This window comes from Pan paniscus, chromosome 1 (genome assembly GCF_029289425.2).
Source record: "Pan paniscus chromosome 1, NHGRI_mPanPan1-v2.0_pri, whole genome shotgun sequence".
Classification (NCBI taxonomy): domain Eukaryota; kingdom Metazoa; phylum Chordata; class Mammalia; order Primates; family Hominidae; genus Pan; species Pan paniscus.
Genome location: NC_073249.2, coordinates 43,146,269 through 43,167,349, shown reverse-complemented (window position 1 = coordinate 43,167,349; position 21,081 = coordinate 43,146,269). Strand labels below are relative to the sequence as shown.

Genomic DNA, 21,081 nt, shown 5'->3' with positions numbered 1-21,081 from the left:
AAAGACCAAGTAGAAAGGGTCGCCGCTGCGGCACGCGAGGGAGCTAGCCGCCGGGCTCCGCGCTCCCGCTTGCGTCCCTCCAGCCCCCTGGGCCTCGTCCGGGGCCGGATCTTCTCGGGCACCGCCTGGTGCGAGGAGTCAGGACTGCGACCTCACCGACCTCCTCCCATCCCCAGCCTGGGATTGGGTGGGATATCTGAGATCTCTGAGCTTGGGTGTCAAAAAAATATTGGGGGTGGCATTTATAGTCACTATCGTCCGTAGCTTGAGGGAGGCGACGGCTGCCTTCCGCTCACCGCCCCCCGGTTTTCCCGGCTCCGACCCTATCCTCTAACCCGTTTCCTGCTTCAGCTGACCACATTGTTTTCCTGGATGTGTCCCGTGCCGAGCAGGCTTTTTCCTGCAGATTTGCCCCCCCCCCATCAACATTTTGCTGCCAAGAGAAGCTAGTAACCAAAAACAAAACAACTAGGAGGAGGGGCGGGAGGGGAAGAAAAGTTGTGCCCGGGTGGCTTGTCCCTCCCCGGCTTTGATCCCCTTTGATGTACAGGGAGGTGCCCCGGCCGGGGGTCTGGGGCCACGTCGGGGGCTAGGTCGGGAGGGCTCCCTCGGGCTGGCCGCTGCCCAGCGCTGGCGGGGCTCAGGAGGCCGCCGAGGTGCCGCAGTCCCCGCCCGGTGCCCCGCGTTCCTGCAGTCCCCGCCCGGAGCCCGCGCAGGCGGCTGCTCCAAAGTGTTTTCTTTCAGCCTTAAAATCCGGAGGGAGCTTCCTTCCTCCCCACCTCGTAGCGCCGGGCTCTGCGGGCGGGGAGGCGTTAAGCGGACAGGAATGGGCCCAGGGCGGGCTCGGAACGACGTCCCCTACCCCACCCCCGCCGCGATTAGGATCTGCGCTCTGGCTGATCGCCCCCTCCCCCTTTTCCTGCATTTACAGGCAAGTGAACCGGAGCAAACGACTTCCGATCCAGTCTGCGCTGTTGCGGCTCCCGTTTGGGATTTGATTTGCAGCATCTTTGAGCCTCTACGACAAAAAACCGCGAAGCACGCCCAGCCCTCCCCCGGCACCCCGAAAAGCACCCACTCCCTCCCGGGGACACAGCTGGGCGCGTCCACACCCCCGCAGCCCCACACCATGTTGTGCGGAAGGACTTCCACTCCCCGCCTGTGTCGTTGATGTCAGACCCCAGGCCAGCCTCCGGGCGCTGCAGTTCTCCCGGCTAATGCTGAGGCTGCGGCTCCGGCTCTAGCACAGGCACCAGCCGCCGCCGCACCCGGCCCCAGCGCCCACCGTCTGCATGTGCCCGCCGTAGCCGTCTGCCCAGCCCGCAGCCCGCGCTCCACGGAGCGCTGGAGACCACCGTGGGGGGCCCCTTCTGCCCTCGAGAGAAGCGGTCTTGGAGGTATTGATTTAGGTGATTGGATTTTTTCCGTGGATCTATCAATTCACAATTCGAATTTGGAAGAAAGAAGGAAAACATGACGTCTCCAGCCAAATTCAAAAAGGATAAGGAGATCATAGCAGAGTACGATACTCAGGTCAAAGGTAAGGGCTTTGAAAAATAGCACACTGCAAATGCTCTGTGGACTGGTGAGGCGTGTATTTCCACGGTGATTTGCAGGTTGTTCATTTCTTTGGGTGGAGCAGATGGGGGCAGGCTGACCCCAGAGGTGGTTTCATAGATGGGTCTGAACCTCTAAAGGATGGGCAATGCCAGGGGGCCATTGACACTGGAAAGGAATTTTTGCAGTGGGCTGTAGGAGTATCTTTGTGGGGCTGACCATGATTTTGGCAGCCCTTTCCCCCAAGCCGGACAGGGTGGGGGGAGGGGCAGGAGGCTCTTAGAGAAAGGCAGTTTGCCTCCGGTTCTCTGGGTCAGGTTTCCTTGAAAGACAACTGAAATCTGACAGGTGTTTGGACATTTGTTTCAGAGATCGAAGAGGAGTCCAGACAGAAAGGCAACCTTGGGAAGGTGTACCATTTGGAGAGCCTTGGGAGAGGCGGGGTTTTTCGGATGCACTATATTAAAACATGAGATTTGCTATGGCATTGGCACCAAAAGTCCATTGCCACCTTGGGTGTACCTTGTACCTGCCTGGTCTCTGGTCCGCCTGCATACAATCAGAGATCAGAGAATAAGGCCACCCACGCCCGGTCTCCGCCCTCACCTAAATCTGAATAGAGTTGGGAGGATGTTAGGGTAGCCGGTTGGTGCTGATTCTGGAAAATGGGAAGACATAATTGTTTAACCCTTCTGTGCTGTGGCCCTCTGCTCCGGAAGACATGCTTTTAAAGCCCCATTTCCCTCTCCTGAAAAATGTGAAGGGTAAAGCAAAATGTGGACTAGGAGAAACCAAGTGACCTGTCTTCTCATCTAGTCGACTGACTTGACTCATGAATAAGAGCCCTTACTCAGATAGCGTTTTTTAAACCAGCAATTCCCATAGGAGGGGTTCCTGCCTGTTAAAGAGCTGCAGCATGTGTTTGTGCAAGGCACTGTCCCTTCCTGGTCAGTCACTGGAAAGAGCCATGTGGCTCCAGCCCATTGAGACCTTAGCTGGGGAGTGGAAGAGGTGGGTGGCCTTGAATGTTACACCACATGGTTGGAGCTCTGGGTTTTCCTTTGTTTCAGAGTACAGAGGGAGGGGCCCCTCCTTTCCCTGCACCAGTGCAAGGAGACCTTTTCCTATCAGAGAGGACTTGGGAAGGGCCATGGCTCCCCTCTAATGATTGCTGGGGGGTGGGGGTAGGCGTAGAGTTTGAAATGGGCAGCTCCCTTATCTCTTGGAAGGTTGGAAGGTAGTCTGAAGTCCTCATTGTACCTACAGGATCTTTTTTATGTCATTAGTTTGGTCAGTGCTGGAGGTGCCCTAAGGGGCCTTCTATCCACTTGGCTGCAAATATTGGTAGGTTTATTACAGAGATGGGGGAGTTGACTGATTGATAGCTTCAGTTGAACTGGGATTGAGAGAGGTGTGGTTGTGAGTTATAATTGAGGTCTTGGCCTCTTGTCACTGTTCATAATCCAGGCCTGTTTTTGTAAACAATAGGCCACTGGCCTCCGTGTCCTGTCCAGATGCATTGCATTTGCTCTTGGAATCCCCCCTGCAGTTTTAACCAGATATGTCTTTTTTTTTTTTTTTTTTTTTTTAACACATCCTATTCTTAAACTGTTGCCATCGGGAGTGTTAATAACTTTGATCTTCCCAGATTTCTCTCCAGAAGCACGCCATTTGACTAAGGTGCAAAGTGACTTTAAATGTTTATTTTTTGGAAGGTTCAAGGCTGATAGGTGTTAATAGAACCATATCTGCCAATTTCTTATTGGCAAAGGATTTCTCAAGAGTGTCTCAAAATTAAACACTTTGGATATTTACAAACATTGCTCATTGAGATGATGTAATGCAGTCGGCTATTTGGGTTCTCTCTTCAACCTTGCCACAAACAGACTATTTTGCTTTGCTCTGATATTTTCCCATTGATACTATTCAGGATCATAGAATTTTATAGGTGGCTGAGCATGATGTCTTACTCCGAGAAGGTGCCTGATGAATGCTTATGGAACTGATTTGAACAGTTTAGTCCTTCATTTTACAGCTGAGGAGAATACAGAGAACTGAAGAGGCTTGTCCAAGGTCACACAGCTAGATGGTGGCAGATCTGAAACTAGAAGCAGATTTACCAACTCTCAATTCTCTATTCTGTATCTTTACTATGAAACATCATCTGACCAGGGTGGAAAAAAATAAAAAATTCTTAAGGAGCCCAAATCTGTCAATCAATAATAGTAGTAATAATGATAATGATAATAGATTACATTTTGGTTGCTCATTATGTTCCAGTCAGTCCCAAGTGCTTTAAATGAATGGTCTGGTTTAATCCTTACCTCAACCCAGGAAATGGGTATTATTGTCACCTTCCATTCACCATATAAGGAAACTGAGGCTTAGAGAGGATGAGAAGCCCTTCCAAGGTCACACAGCCAAACCATGGCAGCTTGACTTCATTCCTTTATTCATTAACTATTTATTGAGTGCTTGCTGTGTGTTCTGGCGATTGGCCATACAGCTGTGAAGAAGAAAAAGTCTCCACCCTCGTGGAGCTTATATTCTGGAAGCTGGGCTCTCTATGGAACAGCACAGAATTTGGAGACAAAGGGCCTGCGATCTGGTTTGGCTCTGCCCCCCACTAGCTAGAAGCCCTGGGTCAGAATTATTATGAGTGTCAGCTTTTTATGTGTTATATGGGACTCATGGTGCTGCCAGACTTACTTCTCTTACAGATGCCAAGATAAAAAGAAAATTGCTGTAACAGCTATGCAGTTTGGTTTGGTTGTTAAGTGCAATTTTTAGAGTCAAAGTGATTCAGGTTTAAATCTTGGTTCTGCCAGTAGCTAGCCTTTCACTTCGGGCAAGTTACATGATTTGTCTGAGCCTCAGTTTCCTTATTTGGAAAATAGGTAAAATAAAATAGATTTCCTAAGATAGTAGTGAGTTGTTGATGAGATATATAAATTATTTAGAACAGTATCTTGCACTTGTAAGTGCTCAATAATGGTACGGTCTACTTCTCTGTGAGCCTTTCTTTTGCTGAATTGGGCTGACTATTGAGGCTGCATTGCATATTCACTCCCAAAGTGCCAGCTATTAAATGATAGGAAATAAGTAAGGAATGAAACTTGAGTTCTAGCTTAAGTTCATTTAGTCGTAACAAAAGATCTTGGGTCAGTCACTTAAACCCTCTGGAAATCAGTTTCTTTTTCTGTCAGTGAACAAGTAAACTAATTATTGGCCACTGTGGTTCGGCCTGTCTTTGACCAGAGTCCCAGGTCCTGTTTTTTCAATCAGAATTGTTTGAGTCAAATGAACTCTAAATGGGACCCTCATCTCATGGGACCCTTTCTGGGACCCTCTCTATCCCTTGATTTTTGCCTCCCTATAAACCACCTGCTTGCATGTGCCCTGAGGAACTCCTGAGGCTTCAGCCCCAACCCTACCCCAGAGTGGTTTTATGAGGGGTGTGCCTCCTTAGTCAGCCTGCCTTGTAGTGTCTTCTTAAAAACCATCATTTTTTCTGGTTTGTGGGTGCCCAGATTCCTTGGAAAGTTCATGCCTCTCAGTGTCTGACTTGAAAGCAATAATATTCTTAGTCTTTTTACATAGCTCTTTCCAATTTACAATGTGCTTTCATATGTAGTTGTCCCTCAGTATCCTCAGGGGATTGGTTCAAGGACTACCCCCACTTCCCCCAGGATACCAAAATCTGCAGATGCTCAAGTCCCTGATAAATAATGGTGTGGTATTTGCGTATAACCTATGTACACACATCCTTCTGTATACTTTAAATCATCTCTAGATTACTTATAATACCTAATACAGTGTAAATGCTATGTAAATAGTTGTTATACTGCTTTTAAAATTTGTATTATTTTAAATTGTTGTATTGGTATTTTTATTGTTTTTTTTTTTTTTCCTGAATATTTTCCATTCCCATTTGATTGAATCTGCAGATATGGAACCTGCAGGTATGGGGAGGGCTGATGTACATTAATCTCTGGAAATTCTTTACAGCCCTGGTCAGATTCATGGTCATAACCTGAAGCCTTTGGCCTCTAGCCTGTTAGCTTGTTGCTGGGATTGGAGCAGCAAAGGTGGTAAGGTGCAGGGCATGGTTACCAGGGTTGTGAATCTGGGTGGTATTTGGGTGAATACACATGACTGTATACAGTCCCAGCTATTGTTCTTTCCTTATTTAAGGCCCTTTTCCTTTACCCTCTCTATAACTTGAGTTTTTACAGTCTCCCAGAAAGCTTGAGATTGACAGTTCATGCAAATATTCCAGAAGAAATAGTCTGAAACAGGGTGGCACTGTATGCTGAGCAGTCACATTTTCTTTCTCGAGAACATTAGGGGTCTTGTCTTTTTTTTTTTTTTTTTTTTTTAATGTCTTAGGAGAACAGTGTGTGTGCACCACAAAGCTGGAAGTGAAATTTTGTAATTTCCATCTGGAGCATTTTGATAGAAAAAGTGCAGGCCTTTGCCTGGAACAGTTTAACCCTTTCCAGGACCCTTCAAGAGCAGGAGATGAAATTTAAAACTGGAGTCATATTGTGTATGTATATATACTTGGGAATGTTGATGGCTGGTATATAAACAAGCTCTTTCCCTTGGGAGGTCTGAGCAATTTTTCATTCATGCCAACAAAGGTCTTCTCCAAAGCTTCTTTCCTCACAGCTCCCATTCCCCAAGGGAGCTTTAAATATAATCAGTTAATCAGTTTTAAATATAATCAGTTAAATATAGTCAGTTTGAAAAGCTGCAGTAAAACATTTAGTTGGAATCCTCAAGCAGATGCTATCATTTTCCTGCAAGATGATTGAGGGCTCCTGTCCCTTGCTTAGGGGAAAAAACAACAACAAAAAAAGCTACTCTGCAGCAGTAAGGTGAACTCCTGGAAGAAAATGAAACTCTTGGAAACATTCAAGTACCATACTCTGCGTCTTGCAATTGAAAGACCCTAGAGGAAGGTGGTGGGCAAGGAGCCAGGGGATGCAGTGTACTGTGCAAAGAAGCAGTAGTTGGAAACAGTGTTCATGAGGGGTCCTTAGCTTTTTCAATTTCAGGTGTTCTTGGGGAATGAGAACAGAAATTTCCTTTGAAGAAGCCTATCTGGTAATTGTGGCCACATCCGTTATGTATCACACAGGTTGAAAACTTAGACAGGCTCTGATCATTTCTTTGCTATGAGGTGTCCAGAGATGGACCTGGCTGCAGTATGTAGGCGCCCTCACTATTAAAATCAGCAGGTACCCAGACCCTGACTCCCATTATTCACTCCAGATAAACTGGGCTACCCAGTGGCACCTGTAGAGTTGTCCTTCCAGAAGTGAGAATGCTTCATGGGAATTGTGCTTACCTTATACCCTTGACCTCTGACAGCTACGTTAGGAAAATATGTCATATTGCAGGGAAAAAGCAGTTGATGTGTAGATTTCTGGTAGTAATAAAATTAACAGTTTTAACCTGGTGTCAGCTCCAGAATTGACTTTTTGGGGAATCTGGGAAAGTTGCCTTGGAAGTTGTTTGGTTTAAAAATAAGTAATAACAGCACTTAAAAGCATTTTAAAAAATTACAAAATTAACACCCTTACTGATTTTACAATAATGTGTAGGAACTCTCATATCTCCCTTACTCTCTGTAATTGTGGTAGAATACACAGGAGATTGACCATCTTAACCATTCTAGAGTACAGTTCAGTAGCATTAAGTACATTCACATTGTTGTGCAGTCATCACTACCATCCATCTAAATGACTCTTTTCATCTTGCAAAACTGAAACTTTATACCCATTAAACAACAGCTCCCTATTCCCTCCTGCCCCTGTCTCTGGCAAGCACCATTGTACTTTGTCTCTATTTGATAACTCCAGATACTGCAGGTAAATGGAATCATATTGTATATATTTTTTGTTACTGGCTTATTTCACTTCCTATAATGTCCTGAAAGTTCATCCATGTTGTAGCATATGTCCAAATTTCTTTCTTTTTTAAGGTTGAATAATATTTAATTGTATGTATATACCCCATTTTGTTTACCCATTCGTTCATTGATGAACACTTGGGTTGTTTCCACCTTTTGCCTATTTTGAATAATGCTGCTGTGAACATAGGTGTAACATAGGGGTGTTCTTTTTTCTTTTTCTTTTTTTTTTCAGATGGGGTCTCACTCTGTCACCCAGGCTGGATTGCAGTGGCTTGATCACGGCTCACTGCAGCCTTGACCTCCTGAGCTCAAGTGATCCTCCCACCTCAGACTCCGAAGTAGCTGGGGCTATAGGCACATGCTACCACACCCAGCTAGTTTTAAAATTTTTTGTAAAGATGAAGTCTCCCTACATTGCCCAGGCTGGTTATTTTTTTTTAAAAGGTACACTATACCAAAGTTTTACAAGCCTGTATATACATTTCTATATAATCACTTGTCCTGATAAATTTTTTAAACTTAAGGTTTTAATATGTGCATTAGCTTGTATATTAGTATATTATTAATTATAAAGTTGTACACCTTTTAATAATTACATGAATTACTAAACTTTTACCATATTTTTAATAGCTTTATTGAGATTTCATTGACATTTAATAAATTGCACATATTTAAGGTATACAATTTGATAGGCTTTGACATATATAATACCCATGAAACCAGCACAATCAAGATAGTGAATGTAATCATTACCCCCAAAGTTTCTTCATTATAATGTATTAATAAACCAGTACTATTGGCCAGGCACAGTGGCTCATATCTGTAATCCCAGCACTTTGGGAGGCCAAGGTGGGAGGATTGCTTGAGCCCAGGAGTTCAAGACCAAACTGGGAAACATAGTGGGACCCCATCTTTACAAGAAAAAAAAACAAAAAATAAAAAACTGGCTGGGCACAGTGGCTTATGCCTGTAATCCCAGGATTTTGGGAGGCTGAGGTGGGCAGATCACCTGAGGTCAGGAGTTCAAGACCAGCCTGGCCAATATGGTTAAACTCTGTCTCTACTAAAAATAAAAAAATTAGCCGGGTGTGGTGGCAGGCACCTGTAATCCCAGCTACACGGGAGGCTGAGGCACGAGAATCACTTGAACCTGGGAGGCAGAGGTTGCAATGAGCTAAGATCTCGCCATTGCACTGCAGCCTGGGTAACAAGAGTGAGACTCCATTTCAAAAAAAAAAAAAATTATCTGGGTGTGATGGCACATACCTGTAGTCCTAGGCTCTCTTAGGATGATGAAGCAGGAGAATTGCTTGAGCCCAGGAGTTCGAGATTGCAGGGAGCCATGATTGATCGCACCATTGCAGTCTAGCCTAGGTGATAGAGCTAATAATTATGTTATAGAAGAGGCATTAGCTTCCAGATAACTAAGTGAAAGCCTGGTATTAACAAATTTTAGAAAGTAACAAATAAATAATGATCTAAGCTACCCAGATTAGTTTCTGGAAAATTTGTTTAACCAAGACAATCTCCAAGGGAAGTCAGGCTAATAATTGTGTCTCAGCCATTACTCTGCTTTTAGGAGGGAAGGTACAGGATGGAGTGAGAAAGAAAAGAAAAAAAATCATGGCCATGTTAGGAGTGGGCAAATGACAGTGTCTGTTTTCATATAGAGCTGGCTTGGCTGGGTGTGGTGGCTTACATCTGTAATCCCAGCACTTTGAGAGGCCGAGGCAGACGGATCACCTGAGGTCAGGAGTTCGAGACCAGCCTGGCCAACATGGTAAAACCTCATCTCTACAAAAATACAAAAGTTAGCTGGGCGTGGTGGTGGGTGCCTGTAATCCCAGCTACTCAGGAGGCTGAGGGAGGAGAATCGCTTGAATCCAGGAGGCAGGGGTTGCAGTGAGCCGAGATCATGCCACTGCACTCTAGCCTGGGTGACAGAGCAAGCCTCCATCTCAAAAACAAAAAACAAGCAAACGAAAAAATAGATCTGGCTTGAACTAGTCCTAGGGCCTCATGCCTTTTTAGAAGGGGTCACAAATGAGCCAGATGTCAAGGAGAGGGGCTAGGGGCTCCCACTGGAGATCTACTCAGAATGTTCTTAATATGGCTTCTTTCTTCTAATGATTGACTCCCTATTGCCCGCTAAATACAGACCAACTTTCTAAGGTAGACATGAACTTCATTCTCAATCTGACTGCAACCTATTGTTTCGACCACATTTCTTATTTTGCTTTAAGAGGACTGGAAGCCTAACTTGACTACTTACCATTCTTTAAACACATAGACTACTAGCTAACATTTGCTGTCTGTTGTATGTTTACCACTTACTAAGCATTACGCTAAATACTTTATATAGATTATTCCATAATCCCTACTCCAACTTTAGGAAAAAGATGTTACTAGTATCCCATTTTACTGATGAAAAAAGTGAGGTGTAGGACATTCAGTTATTTCCCCAGGGTCTGCAGCTGGTGAATGATGGAATAGGAACCTTGGTTGTCGCCAGAGTCTAAGTTCTTCGTGTTGCTCATGAAATGCCCCTTTTTCGCTGCCCAGTCCCGTATCTTCACCTGTTGAAATCTCATCCTTCTGCTGGGGGCAGTGGATCACCTGAGGTCGGGAGTTAGAGACCAGCCTGACCAACATGGTGAAACTCTGTCTCTACTTACAATGTAGAATTAGCTGAGGGTGGTGGCACTTGCCCGTAATCCCAGCTACTTGGGAGGCTGAGGCAGGAGAATGGCTGGAACCCAGGAGTTGGAGGTTGCTGTGAGCCGAGATCGTGCCCTTGCACTCCAGCCTGGGCAACAAGAGTGAAACTCCATCTCAAAAAAAAAAAAAAAAAAAAAAGAAAAGAAAGAAAGAAATCTCACCTTTCTGGTAAAGCCCAACGTTTCTGGGATTCCTTCCTTAATTGCTCTGACCAGAAATAACCCTTCTCTCTATTTCACCCACACAGTGCTTCTCTTAATAGATCTCATATGGCATTGATCTCATACTGCCTTATGTTTGGAATATTTGTATTTCATTCTTTTTTCTTCTACCAGACTTCTGAATGTAGGAATGTTTTGAAGTTGTGTAGTGCAATGCAAAGAATACAGGCTCTGGAACCAGCCCTCAGTTGGAGTCTTGTCAGCATCACCTCCTTGCTGTGTGACCTTGCTGAAGTCACTCAACTTCTCTTCCAAGCCTCCTTTTCTGTGACGTGGAGATAATGAGACCTCCTTTGCTATTAATTGCAGTTGTGTTAAGAGTACTGGCTCAGTGTATGGCAAATATTAAATGCTAAATAAATAGCTTATTATAAGGTCCCTTCAGATAGGAAACGTGTCTGGAAGACTATTGTAGCTCAAATGGTGGCTCTCAGTAAACACTTATTGTCTGTAGTACTGAATGAATAAATGGATGACCTAACTACTACAAATAATCTTTTAGAAATAGTTTAATTGTATCTTGACACTGTATCTTGCACAATGTCACCAGAGTGATTTTTAAAAACTCATTTTTTTTTTGCTAACATCGTAGCATAAAAGACTGTTAATATTAATCACTTCCCACTTACCCTGCTTACATTTTATACTGCCTTACAGCTGAACTGCCTCTAGTTTCCTTTCTTTATCATGTTGTGTCATGGTTTGTGCTGTATCCATGCTGTGCCCTCTCTTTGGAATGGGTCCTCTTCCTTGAACCTGTAAAACTTATTCATCCTTTAAAGCAGCTCAGATGCCACCCCTCCAGGAAGCCTTCCCTGCTCCCCTGTGCGGGATCCCAAGCAGGATTCCTCAGCATCTCCCCTTGCCTTCTGCACAGAGTTCATCAGTACGCTCTCAGCATCTCCTCTGCAGTGTCTTTGTACACTCTTGTATTATTGCACTCATCATATTACATTGCGATCTCTTCATTTACATCTCTTTGTTTACAACTCACTGAGCACCTTCAGGAAAGAATGGTCTTTTATTCATTTCTGCATGTCCAGCTCCTGACACATAGTAAGCACCACAATGTTTATAAGTTGAATTGAACTGTCTTCTGAGTTGAGTTTGGATGTGATAGTGCCATGATGGCACACTTCTGCATTTCTCCTCGACTCCAGTAAGAAACCCATGCCCTATGTTAATCTTATTTGAAATTTGATATAGATTAAACTTTGTGAATATATTTGCATTATACAAGGACAAGTACAAACTACATAGCCTTATGGATCCTCCCCCACGGGGGTGTGTTTCTCCTTAAATTTATTGCTGGCACAGCCCTCTTTAGAATCACTGCCCTCTTTAGAGTCACTGCCCTAGAGCTATACTTGCTTTGACCAAATTTCTTCAGTCACATCTCTTACCTTGGAAACCAAGAAAAATGTTAACACTGAAATTCCCGAGAGTTTAAAACAAACATAAGGCTTTCTGTAATTGAAGCAAAAACACATTCTACATTTGTCCAGGATTTATTCACCATTTTAATCAGGCACTGAAAGTCTAAGTTTGAGAAAGTTTGTCTGTCTTGACCTGGAGTTAAAACTGGGTTGACCTGAAAAAGGAACTGTTTTGTTCCTTTTTCAAAGCACGGTGTGGAGAGAGCTATTGCCTGGTTAGAAGCAGCTGTGAGATCTTTGGTAAATGGGGAAGGAGAGGTCCTAAGGAACAAGCAGGAAAATGGTCCCTTATGGTTTTTCAAGTCATTTGGTATGAAATAGCCTTGACCTTATTTATACGTTGTGAATGAATGGTTCTGAACTTGAAATATGTATTCGTGAGGAAGGAAAAACAGTTGGGACATGTTCCTCCATTTTGGTGTATATTTTAGGATATCATCCTTTAGGGAGAAGGCATATTCTCTTTGTTTTTTTTGTTTTTTTTTTGTTTTGTTTTGTTTTCTTAACCATATCTTCTAAATGCATTAATCAGTGGAGAGGTGACCCAGAAATCACTGTGAAAGTTGGGACCTTATCTTTGCTGTTTGAGCCCAGATCTTGCATTTAGAATCATGGCATGGTGGGCAGGATCTGAATACTCTCCCTGGAGAAGATGACCCTGGCAGCCATGGGTGGCTGGGTGGCCAGGGCTCCACAGGAGGACAAAGCACAGAAAACAAAGGGACTCAAGAGCATGAACTGGCCATGACAAGCCATGCCATAAGCTTTAAGAAATATGTCTTGTTTCTGAAGAGTTGGCTGTTGCCAGCTCTTCTCCAAACATTGAAATCCCTTAGAAATCTGCTTCCTTTTCCCATTAGATTTTGTGTGTGCGTGTGTTTATTATTTTGGTAGGTGGTGGAGATACTGCACCAGAGCTTGTCAGATGAGTAAGCTGCTCTTTGGGAAGACATCTTGACTGAGGTACCTATTCTGGAGCAACATTTCTTTTGGGCCAATACAGTACTTTGTTACACGTTGAGCTACAGGATTCTACACAGGCAGAATGATCCTAAGGGAAAGTGCTGGATTGGGAGGCAGAAAGCTTGGGTTCTAGTTTAGCTTTGTCATTGGCTACCATGATTTTGGAGATAACTCACCTAAAGTCTCAAAATCCCTAGTTTCCCTATAAAATCCCTGTAAGATGGGAACAACAATTCTTGGCCCTTATAATAATGATGATGATGATGGTTAGCGTTTATCAAGTGCTTCTTATGTCTCAGCTCTGTTTTAGGTGCTTTACATATATGAACTCATGAATTTCTCAACAGTCCTGTGAGGTAGCTGCTATTATTATCCCCATTTTACAGATGATGCACAATGAGGTTAAATAACTTGCTCTGAAGCACATGGCTAGTAAGTGATGAGGACAGATTGTGAACCCAAGCTGACTTAACACTGGTGTGAAGCTGAAATGAAAGAATTCAGTTGAAACTATGAGATGCTGTACACACTCAGTTGATTGTCCTCATTTCCTAGTAACTTGGTACAATAAAGAATTGATGCAGTGTTTTAAATGTCTTTCTGTTACATACCTACTGTACCTCCCTATGCCTTGGTATTCTCATCTAAAATACTAGGGGTTAAACATTAGAAACTTTCTAAGGTCCTTCCAGCTTTCAGTGTTCATGATTTTTGCTTATTAATATGTTGAAGATCGGCCTGGCTGGGTGGCTCAAGCCTGTAATCCCAGCACTTTGGGAGGCCGAGGCAGGCGGATCACCTAAGGTCAGGAGTTCAAGACCAGCCTGGCCAACATGGTGAAACCCCGTCTCTATTAAAAATACAAAAATTAGCTGGGCATGGTGGCGGGCGCCTGTAATTTATCTTAGCTACTTGGGAGCCTGAGGCAGGAGAATTGCTTGAACCTGGGATGCGGAGGTTGCAGTGAGCCCACATCGCACCATTGCGCTCCAGCCTAGGTGACAGAGCAAGACTCCGTCTCAAAAACAAACAACAAAAAAGATGTTGAAGATGATGATTTGTCCCTTTTAAGTAGACACACTTTGAAGTACAAAAACCATTATATTCTCTGAATGACATTCTTTCCACCCCCAGAACTTGCCATGCCTGCATGGCTGCTGCACACTTATGGAGGGTAGGCCCCAGGTGGTAGGTAGTACCAGAGTGGCAGCTGGCCTGGAGAGCAGTTGAAGTGATACTTGTTGAAGTATCACGATCTAATAGGAAGATGTGCCTCACAGCTGGAGAAAAATTGAGGGGAGAGAGAGAGTTACTTGATGGGCCTACAGGTGAACTTGTGACTGGATCACTTTAATCAGGATGTTTTAATCAGGATAACTATTAAACTTTGGACTTCCAGTAAGCTCAGAGACTTCTAGAGTTAGAAAATTCCCTGCTGTAACTGGTTTGTGTGGTTTTCCCCATCCATGTTGGTAGGTCAGAAATGGAATTTGTGTAACTCTTAGTATTACAGATATTTATGTTGTTGTGTGCAGTACTTAAATTTAAAAGAAAAAGGAAGTTGATTGATTGTTCTTAATGAAAATTAAAGAAATAAGGAAGTGGGAGGCTCTTAATCTCTGACATCTGGTCTGGGACAAACCTGGGGGAGGCAGTGTGGTTATGGAACTGGTATAGGGTTGATCTAGACATCTGGGTTGTTCGGGAAGTGACTTCAGGCCCTTTTAGGATGTGGAGTGGCCTCTTGCCTCTTACATTGCTCTTTATATATTAGGCCTTTTGTCAACTAAGGATTTCTTTGAGGATTGTGATGAAGCATGCTGTAATGTGGAATTGAAATGTTTTCATGTTTATGTTTGTTTTCCTTTCGCCTAATGAATAGGCTAGTAATAGTCTGTTGTTTTAAATGAGTACTATTAATAATAATGACAGCTCATATTTTTATCATTACAGCATTTAAAAAATATCATTCATAGGGAGGAAGAAATGTAGGGTAATGGAGGACCAGCTATGTAATGTTGAAGATGTCATTCCACCTTTGGGATTCTCAGCTTCTCAGCTGGAAAGTGGAAAGATGGATTACTAGTTCCTAGCTTCATGATTTTTAGGACATATGAACAAAAAATGGCTATTGTTAAGTGAGTTGTCACATAGAGTCTAGATGTTGATTATTGTCCTGGGGGAAGGATAGAAACCAGAGAATAGATAGCACAGGTTCTTCCTACTCCCCTCTTCTACTTCTGGTTTAAGGTTTCATCTTTTTTTTTTTTCTTTGTTTTCTTCTTAAAGGTTTCATCTTTAAACGACATTAATTAGGCTTTGTGTTTTTAGCCATTTTTAGAGTCCGTTGTGCTGTATCTCCTGATCTCTCTTTTTCAGTGATTTGTGGTTATGTAAGTTATCTCAGTTCTTTGCTGTCAGCAATTTTAAATCAAACATTGAAGCATTTTGGGTAGATGACGTGTTACTTTGATTAATGAGGTTCTTGATCTGGGTATTTTAAGGCCAGTAACAACACAATATGGAAACACCTAATTCTCCTTAAAACTGCAATAGTGTTCTCACTGCCAAAGCTGAAACCGATTTGTGCTGGTTACTTCTTTCTAAGAGTGAATGTGTGCGTATGAGCTTTCTTTTGCTGTTTTGGCCAGGGAATGGGACTGCCAGTCCAGAATGGCCAGCTCTTCTGGATTCAGTAGCAAAAGAGTTAATCATTAAGCAGAAACAGAAACCTCCCAAGTTTCTAACCTTCTCTTGCGTTAAATCTCCTTACTCTTATTAGAAGAAAAGGCATATGCACACTTATGCATGCGCGTGTGCATGCACGCACACAAACACCATACACACAAATACTCTAACAAAACTTAATGTAAAATGATCTCATGTTTATGAGAGCTGGAATTACTTGGGAGGGATACTTGTGTTCTGCAGGCTTAGTGGGCACGATGTGAAAGCAAGGCTATTTGGCCTGTGGAGATTGAAGATAAGAGCGTGATATGTAATTGAGTAAGAATTTGAAAAATTATCCGATAACGTTAGGAGCAGCAAAGCAACTGCTTGTACTTTTTTATGCTTGAAACTATTTGGAGTAGGAGTGAGGAGCTAGCATTGTTTTCAGGGCATGGGAACCCCCTCCCCACCTCACTAGCCAAATATGTTTGCCTAGGCCGAGAGTGTCAGATCTCTGAGAGATCTTGACAGAGTATTTAAATACATTCTGCCCTCGGACAATTCTTCAGTGTTAATCATTTCAGGAAAAGGGCTGTCAGCTAACCTTTAAAATCCTTTCCAGAATAGTATACCACAGCCCACCTTCCCATCTTGTTCCAGTGACCCGATCTATAAATGGTCAGTTCCTTCATTTGCAGAACTTGAAATAGTTTAAAGAAGAGACTTGATGAATTGAACTCATGTTTTTGCTGCTGTGGCCACACCCTCTATACAGACCTTTGCTTCATTTGGGTTCTCAGCAACTTGGGAAGGAGGAGGCTATTGATGAAACTTTCAAGGCGTTGGCTTATAGCTACTGGAGTGTTCTTCTTTCCTGTCCCCTCCCCTCCTCACTTCCTCCAATGTTGGGACACTTTGTATTGAACAAGAAGATCATGAGCTAATTTCAACCTGGCAGCCATTTATTTAGCACCTACTGTATGTTTTCTTTTTTTTTTTTTTGAGGCAGAATCTTGCTCTGTCACTCAGGCTGGAGTGCAGTGATGTTATCTTGGCTCACTGCAACCTCCGACTCCCGGATTCAAGCGATTCTCCTGCCTCAGCCTCCTGAGTAGCTGGGATTACAGGCACGTGCCACCACGCCTGGCTAATTTTAAAATTTTTAGTAGAGACAGGGTTTCACCATGTTGTTCAGGCTGGTCTCGAACTCCTGACCTCATGATCCGCCTGCCTCAGCCTCCCAAAGTGCTGGGATTATAGGCGTGAGCCACCGTGCCTGGCCTATATGTTTTATACTATGCTAAGCTGTGGGCATAGAGAGATACAGAAAAAAGTTTCTGCCTTCAAGGAGCTGCAGTCTATTAGAAATGTCTTAGTCCATTTTCTGTTGATTATAACACAATGCCTGAAACTGGGTAATTTGCAAAGAAACAATTTTTTTTTTCCGGTTCTGGAGGCTGGGAAGTCCAAGATTGAGGGCTGAATCTGGTGAGGGCCTTCTTGCTGATGGGAACTCTCCACAGAATCCCAAGGTGGCATAGGATATCACATAGAGAGGGAGCTGAGTGTGTAAACTTGCCAGCTCGGGTCCCTCTTCCTCTTCTTAAAAAGCCACTAGTTTCACTGCCAAGATAACCCATTAATCTATTAATCCATTCTTGATGACATGCCTTCATGATCCAGTCACCTCTTGAAGGCCCCACCATGGGGATTAAGTTTCAACATGAGTTTTGGAGGGGACATTCAAACAATAGCAAGAGGGGTGATCGGATTACACAAGTACAGTGATAGGGTCATAGTAGAGAGATATCGAAGGCTCTGTGGATAAGGAATAGTCTAACAGTGAGTAATGCTGATGAGACTGGTTGATAGAGGAAGATGATGATGTTACCTAGTATTTACAGGGCACAAGGCAGTCGAAGTGCCTTGCCGTACTTTATCTCATTTAACCTCAGAATTGTACAACACAGGGCAGGATGATATCCGGCCTTTTTTTCTTCTTTTTTTTAATATTTTATTTTGAGATAATTATGCATTCACATGCAGTTGTAAGAAATAATGCAGAGAGATTGCACATACCTGTTACTTAGATTCCTCTGATGGTTAACATCTTGCAAAACTATAACACAATATCATAATCAGGACCTTGACATTGATACAGTCAAAATTCTAAACAGTGCCATCACTGCAAGGATCACTCATGTTGTCCTTTTCTAGTCCTGCCCCTCCCAGTTCACTCTTTCATCTCACCCCACTTTAGTCCTTAGTCCTTAACTGCTGGCAACCACTAATCTCTTGTCCATGTTTATAATATTGTCATTTCAAGAATATTATAAAAATGGAACCATTAGCATGTAGCTTTTTAGGATTGGCCTTTTTTTTTCACTCAGCACAAGTCTCTGAAGACTCATTCAGGTTGTTGTGCATATCAATAGTCTATCCCTTTTTATTGCTGAGCAGTATTCTATGGTATGAATGTATGATGGTTTGGACATATGGGTTGTTTCCTATTTTAGGCTGTTAGGAATGAAGCTGCTCTGAACATTCATGTATAGATTTTTGTGTATACAGGTATTTTTTAGAAAATAGAGGTAAGCCAGGCATGGTGATGTGTACCTATAGTCCCAGCTACTCTGGAGGCTGAGGCAGGAGAATCTCTTGAGCCCAGGGGTTCAAGATGAGCCTGGGCAACATTTTGGAGATCCTGTCTCCAAAAAAAAAAAAAGATGGAGGTAGTTTTTTGTAATGGCAAGATTGTACATTAGAAGATAGAAAAGTAGGTTTTGCATCTTACTAGGGAAGATACATGTATATTTCTCTCCCTTTGGACTGATCATTTAAGTTGTCTCAATTTCCTTATCAAGAAACTGGCATAATATATGTTCTGCCTACATCCCAGGGTGGTTGTATAGATAAACTGAGATAATATATGGCCTCCTCCCAAGTAACTGGGATTACAGGTGCGTGCCACCACGCTGGGCCAATTTTTGTATTTTCAGTAGAGACGGGGTTTCACTGTGTTGGCCAGGCTGGTCTTGAACTCCTGACCTCAAGTGATCCGCCCACCTTGGCCTCCCAAAGTGCTGGGATTACAGGCGTGAGCCACCGTGCCCGGCCTCAGAGTAGTTCTTAAATTGCAATCTAGAGACAACTCTTTTAGGCCATCTTGCTTTTTCTAATAATTGATGTGTAGATGTTCCTTTTATATTCTGTTTATTCATTGTTGACGATTATAGGTTGCAATACCTGCTCCCAGATTTAGTTTATCATCTTACTTTTAATTGAATTATTTGATATATAAGAAATTCCAAGTCCAAGCATGGTGGCTAACACCTGCAATCCCAGCACTTTGGGAGGCCATGGTGGGAGGATCACTTGAGTCCAGGAGTTTGAGACCAGCTGAAGCAACATATTAAGACTCTGTCTCTACCAAAAATACAAATAAGTTAGCTGGGCATGGTGATGCACTCCTATAATCCCAGCTACTCAGGAGGCTGAGGTGGGAGGATCACTTGAGCTCTAGAGGCCAAGGCTGCAGTGAGCCGTGATCATGCCACTGCACCCTAGTCTGGGTGACAGAAGGAGACCCTGTCTCAAAAAAAAAAAAAAGAAAGAAAGAAATTCCAAATTTAATATAGTCAAATTTACTTTTTGTTAAATTAATTTTCTTTACTGTTTTGATTTATTTAAAAGACAAACACACACAATCATAAGGATATTCTTCTATATTTTCACCTACATGTTTTGCCTTTCACATAACGTCTTGAATAAACAAGGAGTAAATTTTCGTGAACAGCGTGAGGTAGGGATCTAACTTTATTTTATATTCCATGTGGCTATATTTATTAAAGGGTTCATCTTTTTCCCCATTGATTTGTAATGTCTCATTTGTACATACATTAAGTTTATTATACATATTTGTGGGCAAGATGAGTTCTCCATCATGCTGTAGTGGTGCTGCCGCTGGATGTGCATCAGGGGTTGCTGATGAGGGAGTCGAATATTTTCCCCTTTGAGGTAGCAGCACTAGGCTGTCCCCACAGCTCCAACCAGAATAGCTCTGCTTTTATGTTCACGATATTGGGTGTCCCGCTAAGATTTTATTTGAATAACTTTTTAGATGGAACAATTTTAAAAGTTAAAAACTACCATTTTTAAACAAATTACATTTTGGATCGTTTTTTGAGATAGCAAGGGTTTCGTCTCTCATCTTGGGTTGGATGAAAAGTGTAAGACAACACAGAACTCAGAACCTAGCAGTGAGGGAAGTGCATGTTTTTCAAAGGGAAAGGAATGCGTTATTTTGCAGTTGTCAGTAGTTCCAAATATATCAACTATTCCACAAAATAATGAGTATGTAGTTTCCGTGAGAGACTTAAAACTGTCTAGAGCCTAGTCCTTATCGTCTGTGATCATAGAAACCATGGAGAAAAAAAGCCTACCTATACGAAAGTAGTTAAAAAAAAATAACCCACAGCAATACAAGAAATGACATCAGCCAGCAGATGACTGAAAATGAGTGGTGTTGATAAGAACTTGAGGAATTTTGAGATGGGAGAGGTGTGGGCCAGAATGAATAAGACCTTGATTTATGGACTAGGATTTGGCTAAGTCGAGAGTAGGAGGAAAGAACAGAGGCAGTGTGTCTTCCCTCAGTGGAGTTCCCACAGCCCCCACCGTGCTTACCGCTCCTGCATCACTTCCTACACCCTAATACAATGATGGTTTTATCCACCCTCACCCCCACCCCCACGCTCCTTCCCCCAGACCACACTCACTACCAGAAAGCTTGTGAGTTCTTTGAGGGTGGGCAGTGGGCAGCCTGTCATTTCAACATTCCCAGCCTCCTGCACCATGTTTGCATGTGGTAGGCACCCAATAAATGTGTGCTGAGTGAGGGAGTAGACTCTTGGGCTGGAGCAGAGGAGTTATAGACAGAGGAGTAAGATCGAACTGGATAGTTTTGGATGACCTTGAAGATCAGCCAGAGTCTGGCTTCATACTGGGGCAACAAAGAACAGTGGGGGCACTCTGAGTTGAAGAGTGATGAAGTGTGATGAAGTCGTTTCAGAGGGACTCCCTGGTTGCTCTGAGTTGCCTGGCTGGGGGCAAGAGGCTTGTTCCTGCCCACACAGCATACCAGGCCTTGTGGTGGGTGCTGCAAACATGCTGTTAAATGTGATCAATTACTGGAGTCACCTGTGAGGGAATTGCAAGTCCCCCTTTACTGAACAAGAAATTTGAGTCAGGCAGATGATCCGAGGTGATGGTGACCCATGATGGAATGGGGACTGCAGCTCAGGTCTGTCCAACTCTAAAGCCTGCTGGTTCTTTTATCTTGGATATTATGTTTGACCACACTGTAATCAAGAGATACCACTAAGATGGGAAGATGAGCTGCCGAGATGGGTGTGGGGCCTAGGGGTGAAGTAAGAGTCAGGAATGCCTGAGGTTTTTAGTTTGGGAGACAGGGAGAACGATGGTGGCAATGGCAGAAATAGACATATGGAAGCCAGGAAGAGGTGCAGCAGTTGGTGAGAGAATTAGCATTATTTTAGATACCCTGAGTTTGAGATGACAGTTCCATTCAAGCAGG

General features: G+C 43.3%; 1 protein-coding gene across 12 annotated transcripts in view; it reads left to right on the top strand.

Annotated features, from left to right (window-relative positions):
* SRGAP2 (SLIT-ROBO Rho GTPase activating protein 2) overlaps positions 1–21,081 on the top strand; it is a 254,501-nt gene that overhangs the window by 995 nt on the left and 232,425 nt on the right. For 10 of the 12 annotated variants that reach the window (XM_003822926.6, XM_008976531.5, XM_024927499.4 and 7 more), the window contains exon 2: positions 932–1,540. In XM_003822926.6, coding sequence (XP_003822974.1) covers positions 1,474–1,540 — 67 coding nt within the window. In that variant the 5' untranslated portion in view covers positions 932–1,473. Of the gene's footprint in view, positions 1–90; positions 1,541–21,081 lie in introns of those variants that run through there. The other 2 variants (XM_063599687.1, XM_063599795.1) reach the window with 1 other exon arrangement.